We start from the raw sequence: 20,817 nt of genomic DNA, 5'->3' as shown, positions 1-20,817 counted from the left end.
TGTTCTAGACTTATGCTGTATGCTTCCCAGGCTGGAATGGAAGATCATTTCACTAATGTGTTAGCTTCTGCTCGGAGACCTTGCAAATGAGGTTTTGAAATCTTTCATTCAGTGCACAGGCTTCTGATTTGGTTCTGATATCATATAACCATAGTCAGCCATCTTGGTATTTGGGGGATTTTTAATGACTTCATATAAGCAGCTGTTTCTTTCCTGGATATTTATTCTCCCCTGTTCTGCGTCCTTTGAATTGTAAATTTTGCCCAGTGCTCCAGAAATCTGGAATCAGGTAACCATCAGCCCTGCCCAAAGCCTGGCCCATCTCTGCTATGCAAGAAATGTGTGTGAGGTGTGGGAATACTCCTGTGACTGGTTCAGCTGTTGATGAATTTTAACAGTTAAGCACACATCACCACCACTCCCAATTCTGAAATGTTTGTGCTCTTCTACTGCCAAAAAAGTTTTAAATATGCATGGCTCATAGAGTCTGGTACTGGAGAGATTGGGTCACAGTTTGAATCAGAAGCAGCTAATACTGCTGATTTGTTCCATTTTATAAAAATAAACTCTGTAAAACTGTACACACACATACACACACACACACAGCTATGGGGGCTTTACATAAAATGCAGACCTGTTTTTCTAAAGCAAGACTTCTGATTCTGTTTACAGGAGAGAATTCTCTCCTCACTTGCACACATGCATATTTGACTAGCTGCTTATTGGTGTCCCCAGCCCCTGCACCCCATGTGCTCTGCTAGACTCAGGATAATTCACCATCCTTGCAGATTAGTCAGTGAACTTCTAACATTACGAATTTCTAAGAGTGAGCTAATGAGTTAGCAACATGAAATCTGTACATGTTTTTATCAAAACCCCCTTGTTTCACCTTGTTTCTTTCTTTTCCTGGAGAAGGAAGCACTTCTTCAAGAAAGACAGTGATGTTGGCTCTTCTGTACTGAAAGTGGAGAGGACTCTACCTAAGGGGAAGATTCTTTGAGTGTAATGCACGAAACTGGGAAGATAGCAAGACATTAGTATTGCTATTTAATTAATTAATTTATTTATTTTGTTATGTGTGGTTTCTGAGCTTTTCAGGAAAGGTTGATGTCTTTCTCATGTTTGTCAACGCAATTTCATGTCCGGAAACGTGACATGTAGGGACATCTTAGTGACTGGTTGGTAGCTCATCCTTCACTCAGATTGGTGATCCTGCCATTGCTGCCTATTAACAACCTTAGTTATATTCTGCACATCTGAGGGGTACCCAGGAAACTGTTAAGGAGTACAAGGTCTAAAAGGGATTCAGTTGGTCATCTCTGCACACAAAGACAAAGGAAGCAGAATTTTACCATGAGATTTATAATGGGTTTAGTGTACATAGAATTCCAGGTAATAGTTTCCCAGTAAAACTCCCCAAATCACCTGTCTCCTTGTGGGCAAATGACCAGCCAAATGGGCTGAGCATGAAGTGGAGACAATGAAGTCTGAAAACTTGCCACAAGTCTAAAGTACCTTTTGATAAGGAACCACAAATAAGGGATTAGGCGGCCCCAGAGAGCTGGGGCAGGTGGGATACTAACCCACCACGAGTCAGGTTAACGGCTGCCATAGTCTCTGTCAAGGACTGTGTATCTGCCCCCCATCTGCCTCTTTCCCAAGTCTTCAAGTGTCTCTACATGTCTGTCCTCCATGTATCTCCCTCCATGTGTCTCCTCCAGCAGTACTAGGGTGCAGGTCAGAACCAAAAAAGCAAGAGATCATTCCTGCTGCCTTCCTTGTTAAATAGTTTCACCTGGACACTCAACCCCACTCCCACTAGCTCCCCCATCAGGAAATCCAGTTCACGGCATGCTGGGACTTGTAGTCCCAGGTGGCTGCATGTAAACATGGGTGGGGAAAATGGCACCTATTTTGTGCTGCTTCCTCTTTCATGGAGGTGCATCTATAATAGTTAAAGGGGCAGCAGGAAGAAGGAAATCAATTTTAAAAAAGGTGTTTAAATTTAGGAAGCAGCAGAAGAGGGAATTTGAAATACTGGATTATGTTCTAGCAGGTAATGCACTTTTTTTTTAAGATTACCCATCATTTTTGATCTTTAACACAAAGCCTTTTCCAACTGGGATTCACCCCTGAACCACTGGTTACCAAAAAGCGATCAGAGAGCAGAGGAATTATTGGACTATTTTCTCCCAGGGATGGTAATTTCAAGAACTGTGAAGTTTGAAATTAGACTGTGCTTGCAAGCCGCCACAATTGCCTGGTATGGTTTTGTGATGTTGGAGAAGACATCCAACTACAGGAGGGGACCAGTCACAGAGATGGCGCATGTGGCATATCACTTCCCTCAGGGTGGTGCCCCACAGGCCAGAGCGGAGTGGGGTGTGCCAGGAGAGGAACTTCGAGCTTTGATGAGGGGCAGTGAAGGCTGCTTTGTGCACCATGGTGATGGTCTCTTTTTCCCAAGGCTATTTGTTCTACAAAGATTCTTGAAAAGATAATCTGGGACAACAGCAGCCACTACTTCCTCTCACTAGAAATACAGAAGCATAGGAGACTTGGGGAGAATTGTCTCTTGACACATAGGTATTGAGAACCAGTCTAGTGTGTAGGAGAGGGGCTCATTTATTGTCTGTATGGATGCTTTACACTTGACTCTCTCCTTGGACCCAGGTTGAGAAGAACTGCTAGACCTTTGCTCTGGCCTGCCTTCCCCAAATGCCTAGTGTTCCTCCAAAATGTTTTAAATCTAAGAGGGGAAAGAGAATAATTTTATTTTTTACCTTTTGCGGCATCTGTAACTATTCTAAAGAATCATACAAAAATTATTTCCAAAACGAAACCAATGCCCATATCTACTTCTAAAAAAATGGAGAGGATTTATATAAGGACACACATTTATAATTTCTTGCCTTCAAATACGCATGGGCAGTTTGCTTTGGGGAGATACCTGGGAAACACACTGTTGCCTGACCTCTGCTGGCTGGGGCGAGACTCACGTCAGGTGTCAAGTCCTTTGCTTCTTTCTTTGGCCTCATCCTTGCCCCTTCCAATGGAGAAACTAGCAAAAACGTTCTTGTACCCAAGCAGTGGCTCTTTTCTGTCTGAACTGTGCTGCGCTCCCTGGGTCTCCTTCTTCCAGGACTCCTGGTTCCCCACACAACTTACAGTCTCTTCTCCATAGAGATTGTTCCCAGACTTGTATTTTCTCCCTCTTGACGATCTTCCACCTCTCAACATGTGCGCCCATGTGAGATTCTGAAATTCAAAGGAGAAGGACCTAGCTCGGGCCTCCAAGAGACAGGAGGGAACCACTCCAGACATTTCAGTCTCCACTTGAAGGCTGGAAGGTTATCTGGTGAACCAGTTAGTTAGTACTGAGTCATGTAGCACTTCCACGTCGAACAACAACAAAAGATCACAGAAAATAAACGAGACGATAAGGCTGAGGCAGAGAGCTCGGCCAGGAACGGGTTGTTGGTTCTCAGTTCCTGTCTGGGAGCTGAATGGAGGAAGCTGCCCCTTTACCTTCTGTAAACCCCTTCCAGTAAACCCCTTCCTTTTCCAGAAGGGATGCTTTCCCTTTATAGAACCAAACCAAACCACACCAAACCAAAACTGAAAAGCAAAGAAACCAACTTCGTATTCTAAAAACAAAGAGGTGTGAGGATTAAGTGGGTAATAGCTGGAAAATGTATCATCTTTATTTTTAAAGAGCCTTATGTAATGCCACGCTTGCTTTGTCTCCATCCCCTAGCGGCCTTCTCGTGAGCAGATGGATGGCCGTCATTTAATTGCTTGACTATTTATGACTGGGAAGAGTTGCTGGGGGCGTGGTGTAACATCTCATCTTCCCCCACCACCACCCTCTGAGTACCTTGACTAACTGCTGGGAGATAAAATGGCAATTGTTTGGCTAACTGTGGTCTTAAATTCTCTGTCAGAGCTTCATCCGTCCCTTCTGCTCCCTTCCTGATTAGTCAGGCACCATTAAAGGTTCATTTTCTGCAAAAGAATTGAGTGACATTTGCTGCTGGTGATACAGATCACTTTGAGATTTATAGGTGTCTTTGCTTGGCATGAAATCGGTTTTATGACTTCCAAATGAATGGCGGGATAGGGGGATTGTAAATAAGGTGTTCAAAGAATAATTTTTTTCCCAATGTCCCCCCTCCCCCGCTTTTTCCTGATCAAAGGATAAGGATGTACTAAATATCAAGTCAGTAATGCAGTCCTTCATGTCCCTGATTTATGAAATCCAGTTTTAGGCTTAGAACATGTGAGTTCATTTCTCAGCGGTTTGAGCGTGATTTCATGGGCCTACCATTCTACCTGGCTTTGTGAGGTCTGCAAAAATGAGCTAAAGGCCTGATTTTGCACCAAAGGGAAGAATATCAGATACCATCACAGAAGAACTGCCGTCCATTTATCAGAGTGACAGGCCTGTGATTCCGAGAGGCCAGAGCAGGTGTTATGGGGGCAGCGGGGCACGGGAAGGCCTGGAGCTGGTCGAGAGGACAGACTCCAGCAGACTGAGAGTGGCAGAGCTGGAGCTGAGCGTGCGCAGAGTGCTCTGTAAAGTCAGGGCAGCTGCAGGCAGACAGACAGGCAGAAGTGCCCCTAGCGGGTAGGGGGCACTCTAGTTCTAGGGGAGGCAGATTGGGCAGATGGCATCTAAGGTGGCTGAGGATGCTCAGCAGAGCAGGCCAAGTTGGAGGAAGGGAATGGGGGGCTTGGCTGGAGACTACGGTTACGTGAGGCGGTGAGGGTGGCGTGCCTCGTGCTTGTGAAGGCAACACCTGGGCGCTGCTCCAATAGAAGGGGAAAGCGGGCTCTGCTGTAGAAGAAGAAACTGTCAAAGGTATCACTCAGGAATGTGGAAGACAAGGAAGCTCATGGAGACTGGTTGTAGCCAAAGAGGGTGAATTTCAGGTGACCAGCATCGGGGCGAGCATTGAATGCACACGTGTTGAAAATGGGGTTGACGAAGTGACAGCTTTCAGCACTGTGCCTGCTGCAGTAAACTTCATACACCTGGTCACAAGCCTCTGGTTTTGAGATACTTGGAAAATAATTCAGATCATCATGTTTAAAAAATTTATTAAGTGTGGAAGCACTGGTTAAGGTAACTGCACTCTCTGCCTGCTGCCTTGTGTTTGGAGGCTCTTCCAGAAGTCTGTTTACTGACCTTTTTACATTAAATTATAGAAATATTGCACATTTTAGGAATTTGGGGGTCATCCAGGAGTCGTGTTGGTCCTCGGTGTCTCCCCTTGACAGTAGGCTCTGTTCCTCTCTAAGAATTCAGTGTCCAGCGGCCATTTTTCTGCATCGCCAGATGCATATGACCAGATAAAAGAGCTTTAAACATTAACTTTTGGAGCCATTGACATGGGCTTGACTGTAGGTTCTCATGGCTTTCCTTGTGAGCAGAAAACACGGGGTCACCCATGCAAGCAACTGTTTGAGGTGTACTCGCTCATGTAGGTCTTTAGCTCATTTAGGCAACTGGCTTTAGGTGTACTAGCTCATGAACTCTCAAGGTTAGATCTTCTGGATAAGGGTGACAGGGCACCTCTAGTTTTGGGGTATGGTTCTTGGAACTACAGGCCTGTTATCAGGAGAGATGAGGGAGCTCTCACCCCAGCCATTTAGGATCGGGGTGCTCTGTGCTTGGTCTTCTTATTGCCTGTGTATTAATCTTGTCCTTCTACCTTCTCTCCTCAGCCCAAGCCACACCCGGCCATCTCTGGTCCAGTGGCTTAACCCCCAGTCTCCAAGCACACCAAGCTGCAGCCCAGCTGTTACGCCTCCTTCACCCAAGTCCTCACCTTTCCCCAGCCTTCTTCCTGCCTCTGTAGCTGAAAAGCCACCTGAAAGGTATGTGATTGGAATCCTGTGGAGAATATGGGGGCAGAGAGGCTGGGCCAGCCCAAGGGTGAACACAGGCCAGCCCTGTGTTCTCTGCTAGAGAAGGTTTGCTCAGGAAATTGCTCCTGGACCTCGTGGAGAGGACATTGACAGCCTTGTCTGCCTCAGTTCTTCAGTAAGAGAAATTTGCCTCACATGACACATACCTGGACATACTTTGTTTTGGTCTGGTTGTGCTTTTATGAAATCACTGATTTTGAACGAACTGTTTATATGTGGATATAAAGCACATTCTTCGTTTTAAAGGAAAGTAAACTGGGCACTGGAGGCAGTAGTTAATATGGCTGCCATTTAGCAGGCGTGAGGCCAGAGGCCCAGGAGCAAACCTGTCCTCCAGGGTAGGCGGCTGCAGGTCTCTTCCCTTTAGCTGCCCCCTCTTCAGTCGGGGGCCGCCTTCTGCTTCAGGTGGATTTGGCTGCCAGCACAGCCTTCATCCTTCCCCGGAAGGCCCTTTTCCCACAGGGCACACTGGATGGTGTGATAAGTAGTGAGGTGCTGAGCCTGATATGCCTTCCGGGGGGCAGGAGTGATGGGCTCTCCATAAAGAAGACCCTCATGAGAACAACACACCCATACCCAGCAGCGTGGAGGCTGAGCGTGGGTCTAGGCCGAGTGGGTCCCATGGTGCGTAGCTGACGCACTGGCCATGCGTGCCCCTCTGCTCGCCTTCTGTCTCAAGACACTCTCCTAATAGACACTCCCAGTGTCTAGGAAATAAATGTGCGTGTGGTTCTGCTCGTCTCAGCGTAGGCGCCGGCACCTACCCGGCAAAGGGGGGCCAGGTGAAGAGCTTCCAAGCAAGCCTCTCAGAGGCTCCCTGCAGAAAGGTTGCAATGTGGAAACATCCTTTCCTGGACAACCAAGCACTGTGCTTTTGCCCGAAGTTCACCTCCCAACTGATTTCTTTTCTGGAAGGAGTTAACACGCCACCGTGACATGGACACGAGATGTGTTAATCAGGGAGGGGAGGCGCCTCTCTCCCGGCTTCTCCTGGTTTCACCTGTGTCCTCATGTCCCCTTCTAGCGCCAGCAGCCGAAAGGCCCGTGCGGTGTATCCCTGTGAGGCAGAACACAGCTCGGAATTATCTTTTGAAATTGGAGCGATTTTTGAGGATGGTAAGTGTTCGTGGGGTTTTGTGGGATACTGGGTTTTATGACCTGGGGGTTATGATCCAGAGTAAGTGGTCCCTGGTGTGTGGCGTCTGGGGCATGAGTCTGTCCCTTGCAGCCGGGATGGGAGACCTCAGGGCCTGACGCCAGGCCCTTGTCGTGATGGCTGCTGTAACTCTTGGGCCTCAGTCACTTCTTCAGCCCTTTGGGCTTTCTCTGGTCTTTAGAACATCTTTCTCCCGATGTAAACAGTAGGGCTCCCTCGCAGTTTGGAAGTGTTTCTGATTTCAAATCATCCCGCATTTTCCGCCGCCAGCATCGCCAGCCACGCTTCCTAACTGCTTCAGCTTTACCAAGTCAGAGTTATCAGAGAGGTGGATGATGCTCGAGACATTGTAATTCCCTTAGCAGGCAGGTGCTGTCCATGACTTGCTGATGGGAACAGCATGTGAATCTCTAGATAGGGGGGTTGACTTTGCATATAGAAACCAGGCCATTGATTATACTTGAGTGTTTAATATACAGACACTTCGGAGCTCTGCCCGGCTTAATAGTTCACACATTTATCCTATGGTTCAGTGATGTCTCTTTGCTTCTCCCTCTTGAGTCTTTCCTTCCCAGGTCCTGCTCATTATGAAATTCATTGGTTGCTGTGGAAATGGTGATATTGAATGTATGTGCACATGTGTGTGTGTCTGTCTGTCTGTCTGTCTGTGTGTAGCTGCCCAAGAGGGTTCTGGGGAAGCAGTGAGAACCTCAGAGGCTTGGGATGGGATGGTTGATTTGCCAGAATGTTTAGAATGTGTCAACACAGCACATAGTGGTATATTGTCAGTAATGCAGCCCTGCCTTGTTTTTCTTTTTAGGAAAGCAGGCTGCCTCATGTAGAATAGATTGTTCTAGATGGGTGCTGTGAGCCCGGGAGAGCCAGAGGCTCCTGATAGCATCAGAAAACAAGCAACTGTAATAAAAAAAAAAAAGCCCATAGACAACAGACTTGTATTTTGTGGAGAAATTTTGCTTTGGGAATAGAAGCACGATTATTCCTCTTTATACCAGCATGGAGAAGCATGGCACATTGCCAGGACAGTGGGGCCAAAGAGCTTCCCTGCCCCAGGTCTACCACCCACCAGCACGCCAGCCAGCAGGAGGGCAGCTGAGCTGGCAGCACGGAACTCCTCTATTTGAGAAGTGACACTGGGTGGGTTGAGTGGTTAGATTTCTGTGGGAGCCTCAGACACCCCCCGCGCAGTGTTGCTGGTCGACTACTTACCTGCGTAGAAGGTGTATTTGCTGGGATGTTTTTGGCCCAAGTAACAACTGACACAAATCACTAAATCAGGCATAAAAAAGGACTGACTCATCAGTAAGAATTCTGGAAGCAGGGACTCCAGGGTTGGTCCTCCTACAGCTACCCTCAGCGACACGACATTTCCAGCTTTGTTGCACTGTCCTCGGCCTGCTCACCCAGTTGGGGGTAAGGTGGCGCGACAGTTCCGGGCATCACGGCCACCCGCCACCCCAGCAGAAGTGGTGCCTCTTCTTCGTGTTCTTTTTTATTTTTTATTTACTTATTTTTGAAGATTTATCCATTCATGCATACAAGAGCTGGGGCACAGGCCAGAGATGCAGAGGGGTAAGAGGATTCACCAGAGACAGAGCGGGCAACAGAACAGGCAGATTGACCAAAATACACTGCTGAGAGGAGCAGCGGGCGAGGCAGGAGAGGTCTGCTGCGCCATGTGTGTTGCTCCCTGGCCGGGGATCGAACTCGTGCTGCAGAGGCTGCAGATTGCTTCCTAGTGCGGTGCTTAACCCCTTGTGCCACCAGGGAGGCCCTTCGTGTTCCTTTTTAAAGAACAAGAAAATATTTCCCAAACTACCGGCTTTACCACCCACATGTCTCAAATTGCCAGAGTGGGGTGGTTCACCCTGCGTCATCACCAGCAGGGACTTGGACTGGGCACAGGGACACTGCCCCAGGCGCACAGACCTCGGGTGTGGGTCAGCACCCCTGCTGGGTCCGGTCCCGTCAGCCTGAGTAACAGGAAAAGTGCTGAGAGGTACCTGGCCTGGAGGCTGCAGTGGCCTGACTCTAAGTACTAGATGCCTGCAGGAGGCCTATGAGAGGTGTGTGTCTGCGTGTATACCCACACAAGCACACATCTGCTTGCACACAAACACATGCGTGTGTACTTCATGCACACCCACGTGCAGTGTCTTGGCGTGCCAGGGACGTGGCTGCATCTTGAGCCAAGGTGTTTCCCGTGGCTCCACCATGCTGTGTCCAGCTGTGTCTGGCCTTGCTCGCCAGGGCACCCCGGCGTCTCAGCCATTCCTCAGCCCCTTCCCGAGGCCGGCGGCTTGGCAGGTGCCTGGTCGCTGTGTTGATGCCCTTCCCTACGCCCCCTCCCCGCAGGGGTACTTGAGCTCTGCATCTCCTGTGGGCTGCTCCTCCTGCGGTGCTGCCCCACCTTGCTGTTTCTGGGGTCAGTTCTAAATCACAGGCTCTTGAGCAGGATTTATCCTTGTCCAAGTGTGCTTGCACTTTCATCTTCGGGGGACAGTTGCTTTCTTGAAGAATTTACAGCCAGTGAAAAGTGCATGGCTGGACCTGTCCTGGTGGAGCTCTTGCTCCCGTGGCTGAGGGGCTTCCTTTTTTTTTTTTTTAAAGAATTATTTTTGTTTATACAACAGCTGGGGTACAGGCCAGAGTTGTGGGAGGGTGAGAAAATTCACCAGAGACAGAGCAGGGAGCAGAACAGGCAGACGGATTGATAGCACTGCTGAGGGGAGCAGCGGGCGAGAAACCCCATCATGTGGGTATCTCCCTGGCTGACTGGGAATCGAACCGGTACTGCGGAGGCTGCGGACAGTTTCACAGCGCTGCGCTCAACCCACTGCACCACCAGGGAGACCCAGAGGGGCTTCCTTCTGGAGACACCTGCTGGGCAGACCCGGCCTCTGCTTCCAGAGAGCCAGGAGGTGCGTGACCCTGTGTGCACAGAGGTGAGACTGGCCAGGAACCCTGGCTCCTGCAGGGCCGTGATGTGTAGGTGGCTCTGAAATGCCGAGACATTTCTCCTGTGCCACTTGTCCATGTGGAATCTTCTGGCTGTCCTGAATGCTCCTGCAGTGCAGCCTCCCTTTGGGACTCATTCAGAAAACAGAAGAAATCAGTTTATGGCCTTTGGAGAAGACAGAATCGGAGGCCTAGAGATGCCCTGGCTTGGGGTCTAGACAGGAAAGAGATTCTTAGAAATTAAGTAGCTCAGTTCCTTTCTCTTTAATCTCACTGTGTGGGCCTGGACTTTACTTATGATAAAGAACATTCTCTGAGCTCCTTTGTGCACGTGGCCTGGAAGGAGCCAGACCGGAAGCTGGGAGATGGGTTGGTGGGCTGCTGTGGATAAGGACCGTGTTGGCCAAGGAGTGGATCCTATTAAATAAAACCTTATGACAAGATATTCCAGAATGGACCCCATTCTCTACAGTGAATACACAGGAAGCAAGTACTCGCGGGCATTTTGGTAAAAAATGATTTCTCTTCCTTTTCAGTGCAAACCTCGCGGGAACCCGGCTGGCTGGAGGGCACCCTGAACGGCAAGAGGGGCCTCATTCCACAGAATTATGTCAAGCTGCTGTAGCACCTGGCCTGTGAGGACCCCACACAGACCCTGGCCCCTGCCTTCCTGGACACAGGGGGATCACACATCACGGATCGGCTCTCCGGGGGTGGGGAGGGGGTGCAGACTGCCAGAGCTGGGGGGAGAGGGACGCACGGCCAGGATGAGTGCTCTGTGGCGTGGGAGAAGATGAGCAGAAAGGACTCTGCCCTCGGCAAGCCTGGGACTTGTGATTTTTTTCCTTCTCCAGCCTCTAGCGGGAGGACAGGGGGTGTCTTCTGCCAGCACAACCTCTTCCACTGGCCGTTGTGCCACTGAACACCCCCGTGCATCCCCTTGGAGATCTAAGATGGACCTACCTGCCCTTCCTTGAGTGTTGCTTGCAGGAGGTGCTCTTAGCTCAGGCGGAGGAGGCGTGGAGGTGGCCGCTGCCGGTGGGCAGGGTATTAAGTGGGCTCAGCCCAGAAGGTGCCAGAAGGTGCCCCTTCCTCACCGGCCTGCCTGAGACCACAGACTCACTCTCCCCAGCGCACACGGCGTATTTATAACAGGCTTCTTGTTGGTGCTTCTCACCTGTGTGCTACTTTCCAGACACCACCTTTTTGCCCCAAGGTCTCTGTAAATAAAATAAAATGTAATTTACTATTTGATTTGTGTGATCACGGTGGGGGGACGGACAAGACGGTGCTGTTCCTTCCCTCTGTAACGTGTTTTGATTTGGCAGCCGCTGGATGGAGATGCGTTCTCCTGGGATGCCGGCGCTCTCGCAGGTAGAAATGATGGAGGAGGAGCCTTGCTTCTGGCACCTGAGCATGTTCCCAAGTGCCCTCCTGGAAGGCCGCCTCCAGCTACCTGAAAGGGCCTTTCTCCCCTGGCCTGCGTGACCCCCTGCCAGGGAGCAGGGTGGGGACTTGCCTGCTGTTGGTTTGTGTGGGAGCTGCTCCTGGGCCCTGGAGGCCGGCCCTCCCCACACGCTTTGTTGTGCGACTCTCCCCACCCCTCCCCGCCCCTCTGTTTTCCAGGCCCCGGTGCTGACATCTCCCTCTGGAGTCCTGAGACCCTCCGGGAGGAGCCTCGGCCACAACCCCGCGGGAAGCAGCCCCAAGTGAGGGTGGCTCTGATGCGCGCTCATTCTTCGCAGCCTCCAGACGCCAGCAGCAGGCTCGCCCGGCCTCCGGGGAAGAGGGACTTCTCCTTGGTCTGCTGGTCACGAGCCCTTGGAATGTGGCTTTCACTTTTGGTGACTTCAGGATTCTGAAGCCAGGGCCTGCCCTGGGGGTCTGGTGCGCCTCTTCTCTATGGCAGTTCCTGGGCTGGTCGGACTTGTCACTTGCGAATTTGTCACAGGGAGGACAAATTCTGCTCCTCCCCAGGCGGGCTGATCCACCAGCATGCTGCGTCTCAGCTCCCAAGTCGCCTTACTGAGACCACACAGGCTGTCAAGTTTGGGGTCCTATGTGAACAGGGGGATGGGCCCGCTCAAGAGGATCCAGGAAGCACATAAAAGTAAAGACAAGCTCAGTGCGGTGCAATTTAAAATACTGAACTGTGGTAAGTATTGAGAGAGCTGAGATGCTCAGGGCTGCTGAACAGTAGCCGGCCCTGAGGCCTGTGCACTGGGCAGCTGGGCCAGGCGTGGGGGTGGCATAAACTTCCCCTCCCCTGTCCTGTTTTTAGATGTATTCCCTGCCCACTGCTTGGGGATATAGAAGGGAAAACTGGCTTCTGAGCAGGGGTTACTGGTACACCCCACTTTACAGAAACTCTGAGGGTAAATACAAAGCCTAGAGGCAGTAGCAGAGGGAGTGATGGCCTGGCTGTATCTCTAATGGGTGGATCCCCACAGGCGTGGACATAAGAACTTCCAACAAGGACTGGACTTGTGTGCTTGCTTGAGGAATATTCCCATCATTCAGAGTGACGTAACCTACTGTCTCTCCAAGTGCTATTAACCCTCTAAGGTACTTATTACCATTTACTCTGTCAAGGAAATTGCCACCAAATCTGGCCACCTGTGTGATCTGGGGCAAATTAAATGAACTCTATGATTCTGTCCCTGCCTCCCAGAAAGAGAACGGTTCCCTCATGTAAGTAGCTGCCCATCACACCGCTGGTGCGATGGTGCCAGGCGCTGCTGTGCCTGTGCTGTGAGCGCTTTAGGCCTGCACTTGGTGACCAGGGCCACCTGTGTACCACAGGCTGGCAGCATGTTGGCGTCAAGCCTCAGAATAACTAGCTGCAGGGGCTGCCACTGCAAACTCTTTGGGAGCCAGGAAGCACTGGATGGCATTGGGGCGGGGGGAGGGGTGGGTTGCTCTGTTAGCAGGAAGGGTGGGGCAGGCTGGCCAGAGTAGGGGTGTCCCTGGGCCCTGGCCCAGAACATCCAGCAAACACTGGCAGATCTTCAGGTTCCCAGCAGGTGAACAAGGTGTGTCATGGGGGGTTTGGGTATGCTGCCCCGCTCACTCAGCTACCCTGCACCAGGTCTGCAGCCTGAGTGCCTTCTCATGAGGCCGGACTGGGCGTTGGGCAAAGGAGGACACTCAGATTCTGTATTTCCTGCTTGGAGTGGCTCTTGCGGGGCTGGTGTCTGATGGTGTCAGCCAGGATGCCCCCTGGCAGTCTGTGACAGGAAGGAGCTTGTGGGGCCTGTATCCCCACCCCTTCCTTGGAGGTGTCAGGAGCCCCTGCCATTTGGCGTGTTGGGGAAAGCAGGGGTTGTCTGAGCCAGTGAGAGAGGGTCACCTCATTCTTTCCCTACAGCGATTGGCTGAGCTGGGAGGAATTAGCCATTTATACAGGAGAAGGTGGAGGTTTGTGCACAGGTAGCTGGTTGCATGGTCCTTCAGCGGCACGGTCTTGCCCCCGGGGGCCAGTCAGGAGAATGAGAATGTTGGGGTGGAGGGTGCCCTCTCCTGAACTCAGGTCCATGTCCATACCCCATGGACCTCATTTAGAAAAAACATGATTGTGGGTGTAACCATGGAGGGTTGGGCTGACGTCCAATGGCGCATCCTTTTGAAAAGGTGAAATGTGGGCCCAGGCAGGCATATGGGGGGAGGACAAGGTGAAGAGATGGGGAGAAAATGGCTTTCTACACATCAGGGAGAAAAACTGTCTGGAAAAGGTTATTTCCTCGGGAGGAGCAGACCCAGTGGACACCTTGGTCTTGCACATGTGGCCTCCCTGCTGGGAGACACTGAGTCTCTGTTGCTTATGTCACCCGGGCTGTGGCCCTAGGGAGCAGAGTAGCCACAAGTGCCTGCCTTGAGCTAAACACACCCAATTCTGAAGTCTGTTTGGTGACCTTGGACAAGTTCAGCTGCCCTCTATGCTCCAGTGTCCTTCTGTGGAGAGGGCAGTGCTGGCCCCATCGGGAGGCTGTGATGAGTGATAATGAATGGTAAGTGTTTGAGGGGTGCGGGGCCAGACACTGGGTTTAGTAAACGGGGAAGAGGGGAGAACCCGGGTCCTGGTGGTGGGTGGTTTAATTTCTGCCCCCCTTCTCATCTCCCAGCCCCTCATTTCTTGCCCCCTAGAATCTCTTCAAAGCCTTCCCTTGCTTGTTCTCTTTGCCCTGCATTTCTGGGCCTATCTCCTCCTGCCCAAGGGCACATGCTGTCTCCTTATTCTCAGCCTTGTCACCTCTGCTAGCCCACGTCTCTCCGCCTTACTGGCTCCCCTCAGGTCTTCAGAATCAGCTTGGGTTACGCCTTCCTCAGCCAGGTGTTTTCCAGGCCTCTGCATCTTCCCGAGTGCACATCTTCCCTTGCCCGCTGTCCGAAGGTGTGACTCCAGGCCATGTCCTCAGCGACTGCCCCTTGCCCTGCTTTCTCAGATGCCTGTCAGCACTCTTACCTTTTTTTGCTACCTTACTTGGGTAATCTGGCAGATTCTCCCGGTGCTTTAATCTCTGGCTTAAAGTGTGACAGTCTACTGGGTAGAAGACGACATCTTTCCTATCAGAAGATCAACTTGATGGGCTTTCTGTCCAACAGGGGACCTGCTCTTGGAACTTCGGTGATGTATTGCTAGATTTGTCCCTTCTGGGAGGATTTAGCAACTGAGAAAACACAGGAGGCCCACACTTGGGGGAGTAAGGGAGTATGATCAGACCCAGATCAAGCCACTTTTCATAGAAGCCATGTCTTTGGACCAGGCTGGTTCAGGGTGTGAAAATCCAAATGGATTTTTCAGCCCATGGAAAACTTGGAAATCACTGTTTTGGTGACTTAAGTTCTATGACAAAATATCTGAGTGATTGCTAATAGTAGATTGATTTCATAAGCCCAGATCTCACTCCTCACCCCAGATCCATGCTCTTGAGGGGAACCCACCCATGCCAACTGTGAGCCTGGCCTTGTAACTAGCTTTGGCCAATAGGACAGGAGCAAATGGTGCAGAGACTTCGAAAGTGCTCTATTTCCCCACTGCCTCAGAGCTTTGCCTCTTAGGAAAATAAACCCAGGCTTGTTTGCCAGAATACCATGTGCCCACATGGAGCAGAGCTACCCTGGACTCCTATGCAGGGACAGGGCCTGCAGCCCAGCATAACCGCCCAGCGGAGTGGCCTTTGCTTACTCATGAAGTCCCAAGAATCAGCCATGGCCCATTGAAACCACCAAGTTTGGGGGTGGTCCGCAGCCACCTACCTACCTGCTCCTCTGCTCCACTGTTCGCTTTGCTTTGGGTCCAGACTTTGGCCGAGCTGAGAGGTAACAGTCTGAATTGCTTGTTATCCAATGTGTCGGCACCCACTTTTATTTCTAAGAAAACTGCTGCACTTGCAATTCGATGACTTGAGCTACTTGTTATACTCGCAGAGATCCTTGTAATCAAGTCATTTTAGTCTGTGTATACTTGTGGTTTATCAGGAAGTATGTCAGAGCTGATTGTAACATAAAGGGACAGTGTTTTTGTTTGCTTGAGGGGTATTCAACATACAGAAGCTACCAGCCCCCTAATTATAGATGTGTCACTGGGCCTGTGCAGTGGCTGGCTGGCTCAGGGGCAGAGACTGAGGATTCTTAAATGTGCAGCTGGATTCTTTGGGCCTGAGAGCACTTTTAGAAATTCTTAGAAACATCCATACTTGACCCAAGAGTGAAGCCTGCTCTATTCAAAAAGCGTTACCACTTCAACCAAGCATGCCTGCTCTGTGGCTCCTATCAGCTTCAGTGCATGGCCTAAGACTGCTTTTGTTTACAGGAGGGGTGGTCTGTGAAACACTTTGCACCCCAATAGGTCAAATTTTCTAAGAAAATTATCTTCGTTTATAGATGTTAGACAAATGGATTTGTGCACAGCACTTAAGTTTTTTCTTTTTGTGCTGTTTGATGAATAAGCTTTGTCACAAATCTATTGTGTTAAAGCAAAGGTGGATTTGTTACTCTCAAAAAGCAAATGGTTTGAATCATCACCAGTTAAATGACACCTTGAAAATGCATTTATCTCGTGGGAAATGTTTTCTGGTTGTGAAGTGAACTAATAATGGCTTACTACTCTTCTGTGGTCCTTATGAATGGGTGGCATCCTGGGCAGCGGTCAGGAGTGTGAGGATGAGAAGCAGCCCGGCTGGTGGGGAGCAGACAGCCTGAGGACAGGGGTGAGACAGCGAGAAGAGCTCACAGAGTGAGTTGGACGGGTGTCTGGCCTACTCGCGAGTCTGTACAACGAACACACTTTCATGTGATCGTGATGATAATAGGCCATGTAGACCTGCCAGTGGGGGAGATGCTAGGACCTCAGATAGCACTGAACCCCACACAGACTGCCATTCTCAAACACTCCCAGGGGAAGTTTAAAAATTAGGCACAGTGGGCCTCCCCTGGTGGCGCAGTGGTTGAGTGATGGGCTACGAGGCTGCCCATAGCCTCTGGAGTGCTGGTTCGTTCCCCGGCCGCCGGCGAGGGTCCCACCAAAAAAAATAAATAAATAAATAAAAATTAGGCACAGTAAGGTAATAATAGTAATATACTACACTGCAATGAAATATGTGAATATGGTCTTAGAATATGTTTGTAGTATTTTGAGACATGGCTAACTATGGGTAACTGAAACCACAGAAATCGGGAAGTGCTGTACATTATTTAGCAGCTACCTGGTAACAATTGCTACTAGTTACAGGGATACTTTAGTGCCCCGAATAGTAACAGTAAAAAAATAAGGCCTCTACTCAGTCCCAAAACAGTATTGACATGTGGCTGACACAGTACTTTTCTCACATGGAAAAAAACTGTCACCCCATCTTGGATTCAGGCAGAAGCACATGGACTCAACTTGGAAGGGCACAGGATCCAGGTGTCCTGTAGACATTCCAATGAACTGTTTCCAAAACAACAGGTGATTAAAGTAAAGGATTTATTGTAATCTGCTTACAGTCCTTTGCAAAGACAGACATATGTTTTTGCATAAAGATATAAATTGCTTCATTTTAAACTAATTTAGTGTTTTTTTTAAATTATATGAAGTTTTGGTGAATTATGAATTGTACCAAACCAAGATTTTTAAGAGCAATATGGTACAAAAATAAGAGCAGACAGACAATTTGGACCGGGACAGGCATTCAACAGTGAATTTAGAATATGGCTTTGCTGTTTAATCAAGCAAAGTTACCCGGAGACACACAAAGAGCCAGTAACTTTGTTAATACAAAAAGCTGATGCAGACAGTCTCCATTCCAGACCTCGTGACGTCGAAATTCTGATTTCATGAAAAGTCAGTCTGAGCTCAGTGTTGCTCTTGTAAGCCATTTCTTTTCTAGAAACACCCAGTCTGCATGCTGTGTATTTATCACCTTCCAAGTGCGGCTTTCCTATTGCTGTGCATATTAAGTTGACTGCATTTAAAGATCTGCCTATAAATTAAATTCCTGAAGTTGCAAATTATGTAAGAAAAACTCCTCCCTCTGAGTGCAGCTTTCACAGGTTTCCCCTGGCATAAGGCAGGTGTCTTTTGAGACAAGGTCATGTTGCCTGCGTGGTGAACCCCAGAGAAGAGTGTCGGTCCCAGCGCTGCCTTCTCCCTGCCTCGGGCTTCTCCAGGTACAGCTTTTAGGTTTGGAAAAGAATATGCTTTCACTGAGTACCTGATGATTATCATCACGTTTCAAAGATTAATTTGGGCTCTATTCAGAGTCATTTATTTAGTGCAATCGTATTGTTAAAGTTTCCCCAAAGACATACAGGTTTGTGATTTGGGGTGAGAGAAAAGCCGTAAATTGCATCTGTGTCAAACAGATGAATTAAAATTTTTTAGTGCCACTGTCTTGCTTATATGATCTGCAGGGTTTTTTTTTTCCCCCCAAAACTGTTTATGTATAAAATGTTTTTTAAAACCTACCTTTTAAAAATCTAAAAACCCTCTAATTGTTGTGTGGTCTCCACACTGCTCTGACTGGCCCAGGCCCATCAGCGTGTCCCCGGTGGTGCCACTGCAGGGGCCTGTGTGTGCCCGTGTGCGGTGCCGGGAGCACCAAGCCCCTGTCCACGACCAGAAGTGAACCTTTCACCTTGTACTGACCTAGAGTGCATGGGATTTTTTTTTCCCCCCAAGGAGAAAATTCAGTTTTCTTGAAATGGGCTGAGCATGTGCTCTCTGAGCCGTGGGGTCTCCAGGTCTCACTCTCTGCAGGTTGATTCTGCCTCTTGAGGAACAAGGAAGAGGAGCCGCACCTCACACAGTGGCACCCGGGGGCCCTCCTGGCACGTGCGTCTTGTCACGTGACACCTCAGGGCGCTGCAAGGCCCCCAGCCCCTTGCTCCCCGATGGAAGTAGGATGAAGCAGAGCCCGACCTGCTGTGACGTCCCCCCAACACCTCCAGCGGGAGACCGAGGACAAAACAAAGGTACAGAAAAAGTAGAAAGGCTTAAAGACGACCGAAGAGGTTTCAGTGTGGTTATTTACAACAGAGACTGTAAAATGGTAAATTAGATAATGAAGCTAAAAAAGGCACAGCTTTCCCTTTCTTAAATACACTGTAAACGGTTCGTGATGCATGCAGAACATTTCACTTTACAAAAAAAAATTTTTTTTACCTTGTTTGTTTAGACAAAGATAGTACTTAAATAGTCTCCAGCAAAATAGAATTCTTTCAAAAATACTTTCCATTCATCCTATTAACCATTAAAGTTTTTTTTTTTTTTTTTTTTTTGTATGTGTCTCATTTACAAAAGTTCCTTATACCTTATTTCAGGTCCTTCACAATTTATACATACAGTAATGTACAGCACAGCAAAAAGACTGCAAAAAATTATTTGTAAAGCCAACACAATAGATACTAGAAATTGAAACCAAGGCGTCTGTTTCAACATTTTATCCATTCTAATTAAATAATAAATGGACGCTACGGGGTGTGTCTACCAGTGATGCAGAAGGTCGTGGGCAAATGGAGCCTCAGAGAACGCTAATCCACGCCGCGTGCTCTGTTATTACACAACAGGTATCTGGATATATTTTTTCTGTTTTGTGTGTTTTTTTTTTTAAATAACAAAAGTATATTAATGCCCCATATTGACTATACGTTTTATGTGCAAACCAAGGGTAAGCTTTAAAAAGTTCGTTAGTCCTTGAACCCTTTGAAAACAAGCGAACGATACCAGAAACTACATGGCATAGTTAAAACTTCCATCTGTTAAAATAGCAAAATCAGAGTTATTGACTAGATATGGCTTTTCATCCAGAGGAGCAGGGACGAGTTTCTAAGCGCTGGGAGTGGAGAGGGAAGAGTCCTTTAGACCACTCAGGTGTTGCCGAATCCACGTCCAATTGCTTTCCCGGCTCCAAACCCTTGACGTGATTTTAAACTTGAGAAACTGCTGAACGAGTGAGAATCAACCATCGCATGTTAAAAATATGATTTCTTGGGTCCTTCGTGGGTGTGGAATAACACAGGGAAACTTAAGGCAAAGTTCTTCTGGGGGGCGGTCTCGTGTCACTTCCGGTGGAAGTACAGGGCCTTGGCGTTCCCCGACTCCACCTTGGGCAGCTGGTCGCTGATGATCTCCACCAGCATCGCGGGGAACTCCACCTTCAGCGCCTGGGACTCTCGGAAGGTGTAGAAGCAAAATTCCAGCAAGTCACTCACCAGCTGCAAGAGAGAGAGAGGTGATGCGGCGAGGGCCTGGCTCCGGCCCCGGCCCTCCGGCGTCTGCGCGGGGAGCTGCGGAAACTTGCCAGGAGGCCAGGTCTGTGGAGCTGCCTAGTGGACACAGGTGAGGGGCCGAGGTGGAGGGGCTCCCTTGCCTGTTGTGTCGTGTGCATCTCGTGCAAATCAGACTGAGCCCAGAGTTGTGTCTGTCCGGGACTGACAACAGGGACAGTGAGCCTTCCCAGTGGCGGGGTCCCTGCAGCGGTCTCATCGAGAGCTCATTCCTGCACATGTGTATCTTGGGCCCCTGGTGATGGGCAGCCAGGAGTGAGGGGCAGGACAGTGGGCCTTGCTGGCACATCCCACAGTCTCTAGATGAGCTTTGGGGGCACCCCCCACCCCGTTCAGGCTCCCCACGAGCTGAGGGCTGAGGTTTCTCAGCTGCTTTCTTTTTGAGATATAATTTATATACATGTTGTGTGAGTGATGGAAGTACAGTGGGGGCAAAATAACTGGCAAGCGACCATCTCCGGGACACGTAACCACTTCTTTTGTGGCAAGAACATTTAAGATGCGCTCACTTAGCACCGTGGAAGTACATAATACAGGTTTGTTAACTGGGATCACCAGGCTGTGTATCCACCTCCCCAGGACTTATCAAACAGTGTGAACTCCCTGTTCTCTCCCCACTTCCTAGGGCCCCCGGCAAGCACTATTCTACTCTGTTGCTACAGGTTGGTCCTCGTTGGATGCCACATAGAAGGAGCTCCTACAGCATTGTCTTTCTCTTGATGTTTGTCACTTAGCATAACCCTCGAGGTCCAGCCGTGCTGTCCTGAGGGCATGGCTTTCCTTCTCTGGGCTGAGTAATAGTCTGTCACGCAGAGACGTACCCACTCTCGGCCACTTTCTGTTTCAGGCTGACATCGAGAGCGTGGAAGCATCAAGGACACCTCTCCTGTTGGGCTACTCTCCTATGGTGACCCCACGACCTTTCTCAACCTCCTGGGCCTGAACTGCTCCCAATTCTGTAAGTTAAAAAGCAAGCGATCCCCAAATTC

At 49.5% G+C, this 20,817-nt stretch overlaps 2 protein-coding genes across 3 annotated transcripts in view; one reads left to right on the top strand and one right to left on the bottom strand.

Moving 5' to 3' along the window:
• ARHGAP10 (Rho GTPase activating protein 10) overlaps nt 1-10,688 on the top strand; it is a gene marked incomplete at both ends in the record, with an annotated part of 223,928 nt that extends 213,240 nt beyond the window's left edge. The window contains 3 exons of the mRNA XM_084245750.1: nt 5,728-5,880; nt 6,956-7,047; nt 10,600-10,688. Coding sequence (XP_084101876.1) covers nt 5,728-5,880; nt 6,956-7,047; nt 10,600-10,688 — 334 coding nt within the window. The remainder of the gene's footprint in view (nt 1-5,727; nt 5,881-6,955; nt 7,048-10,599) is intronic.
• Nucleotides 10,689-19,600: 8,912 nt separating this feature from the next.
• The window catches only part of NR3C2 (nuclear receptor subfamily 3 group C member 2), a gene marked incomplete at both ends in the record, with an annotated part of 287,239 nt that continues 286,022 nt past the window's right edge, over nt 19,601-20,817 (bottom strand). For both annotated transcript variants that reach the window (XM_084246418.1, XM_084246419.1), the window contains one exon: nt 19,601-19,756. In XM_084246418.1, the coding sequence (XP_084102544.1) occupies nt 19,601-19,756 (156 nt within the window). The remainder of the gene's footprint in view (nt 19,757-20,817) is intronic.

The sequence above is a fragment of the Talpa europaea genome (genome assembly GCF_964194135.1).
Source record: "Talpa europaea genome assembly, chromosome: 10".
Taxonomy (NCBI): Eukaryota; Metazoa; Chordata; class Mammalia; order Eulipotyphla; family Talpidae; genus Talpa; species Talpa europaea.
Note: the sequence above shows the minus strand (reverse complement) of the source record. Positions and strands in the feature narration are given on the sequence as shown.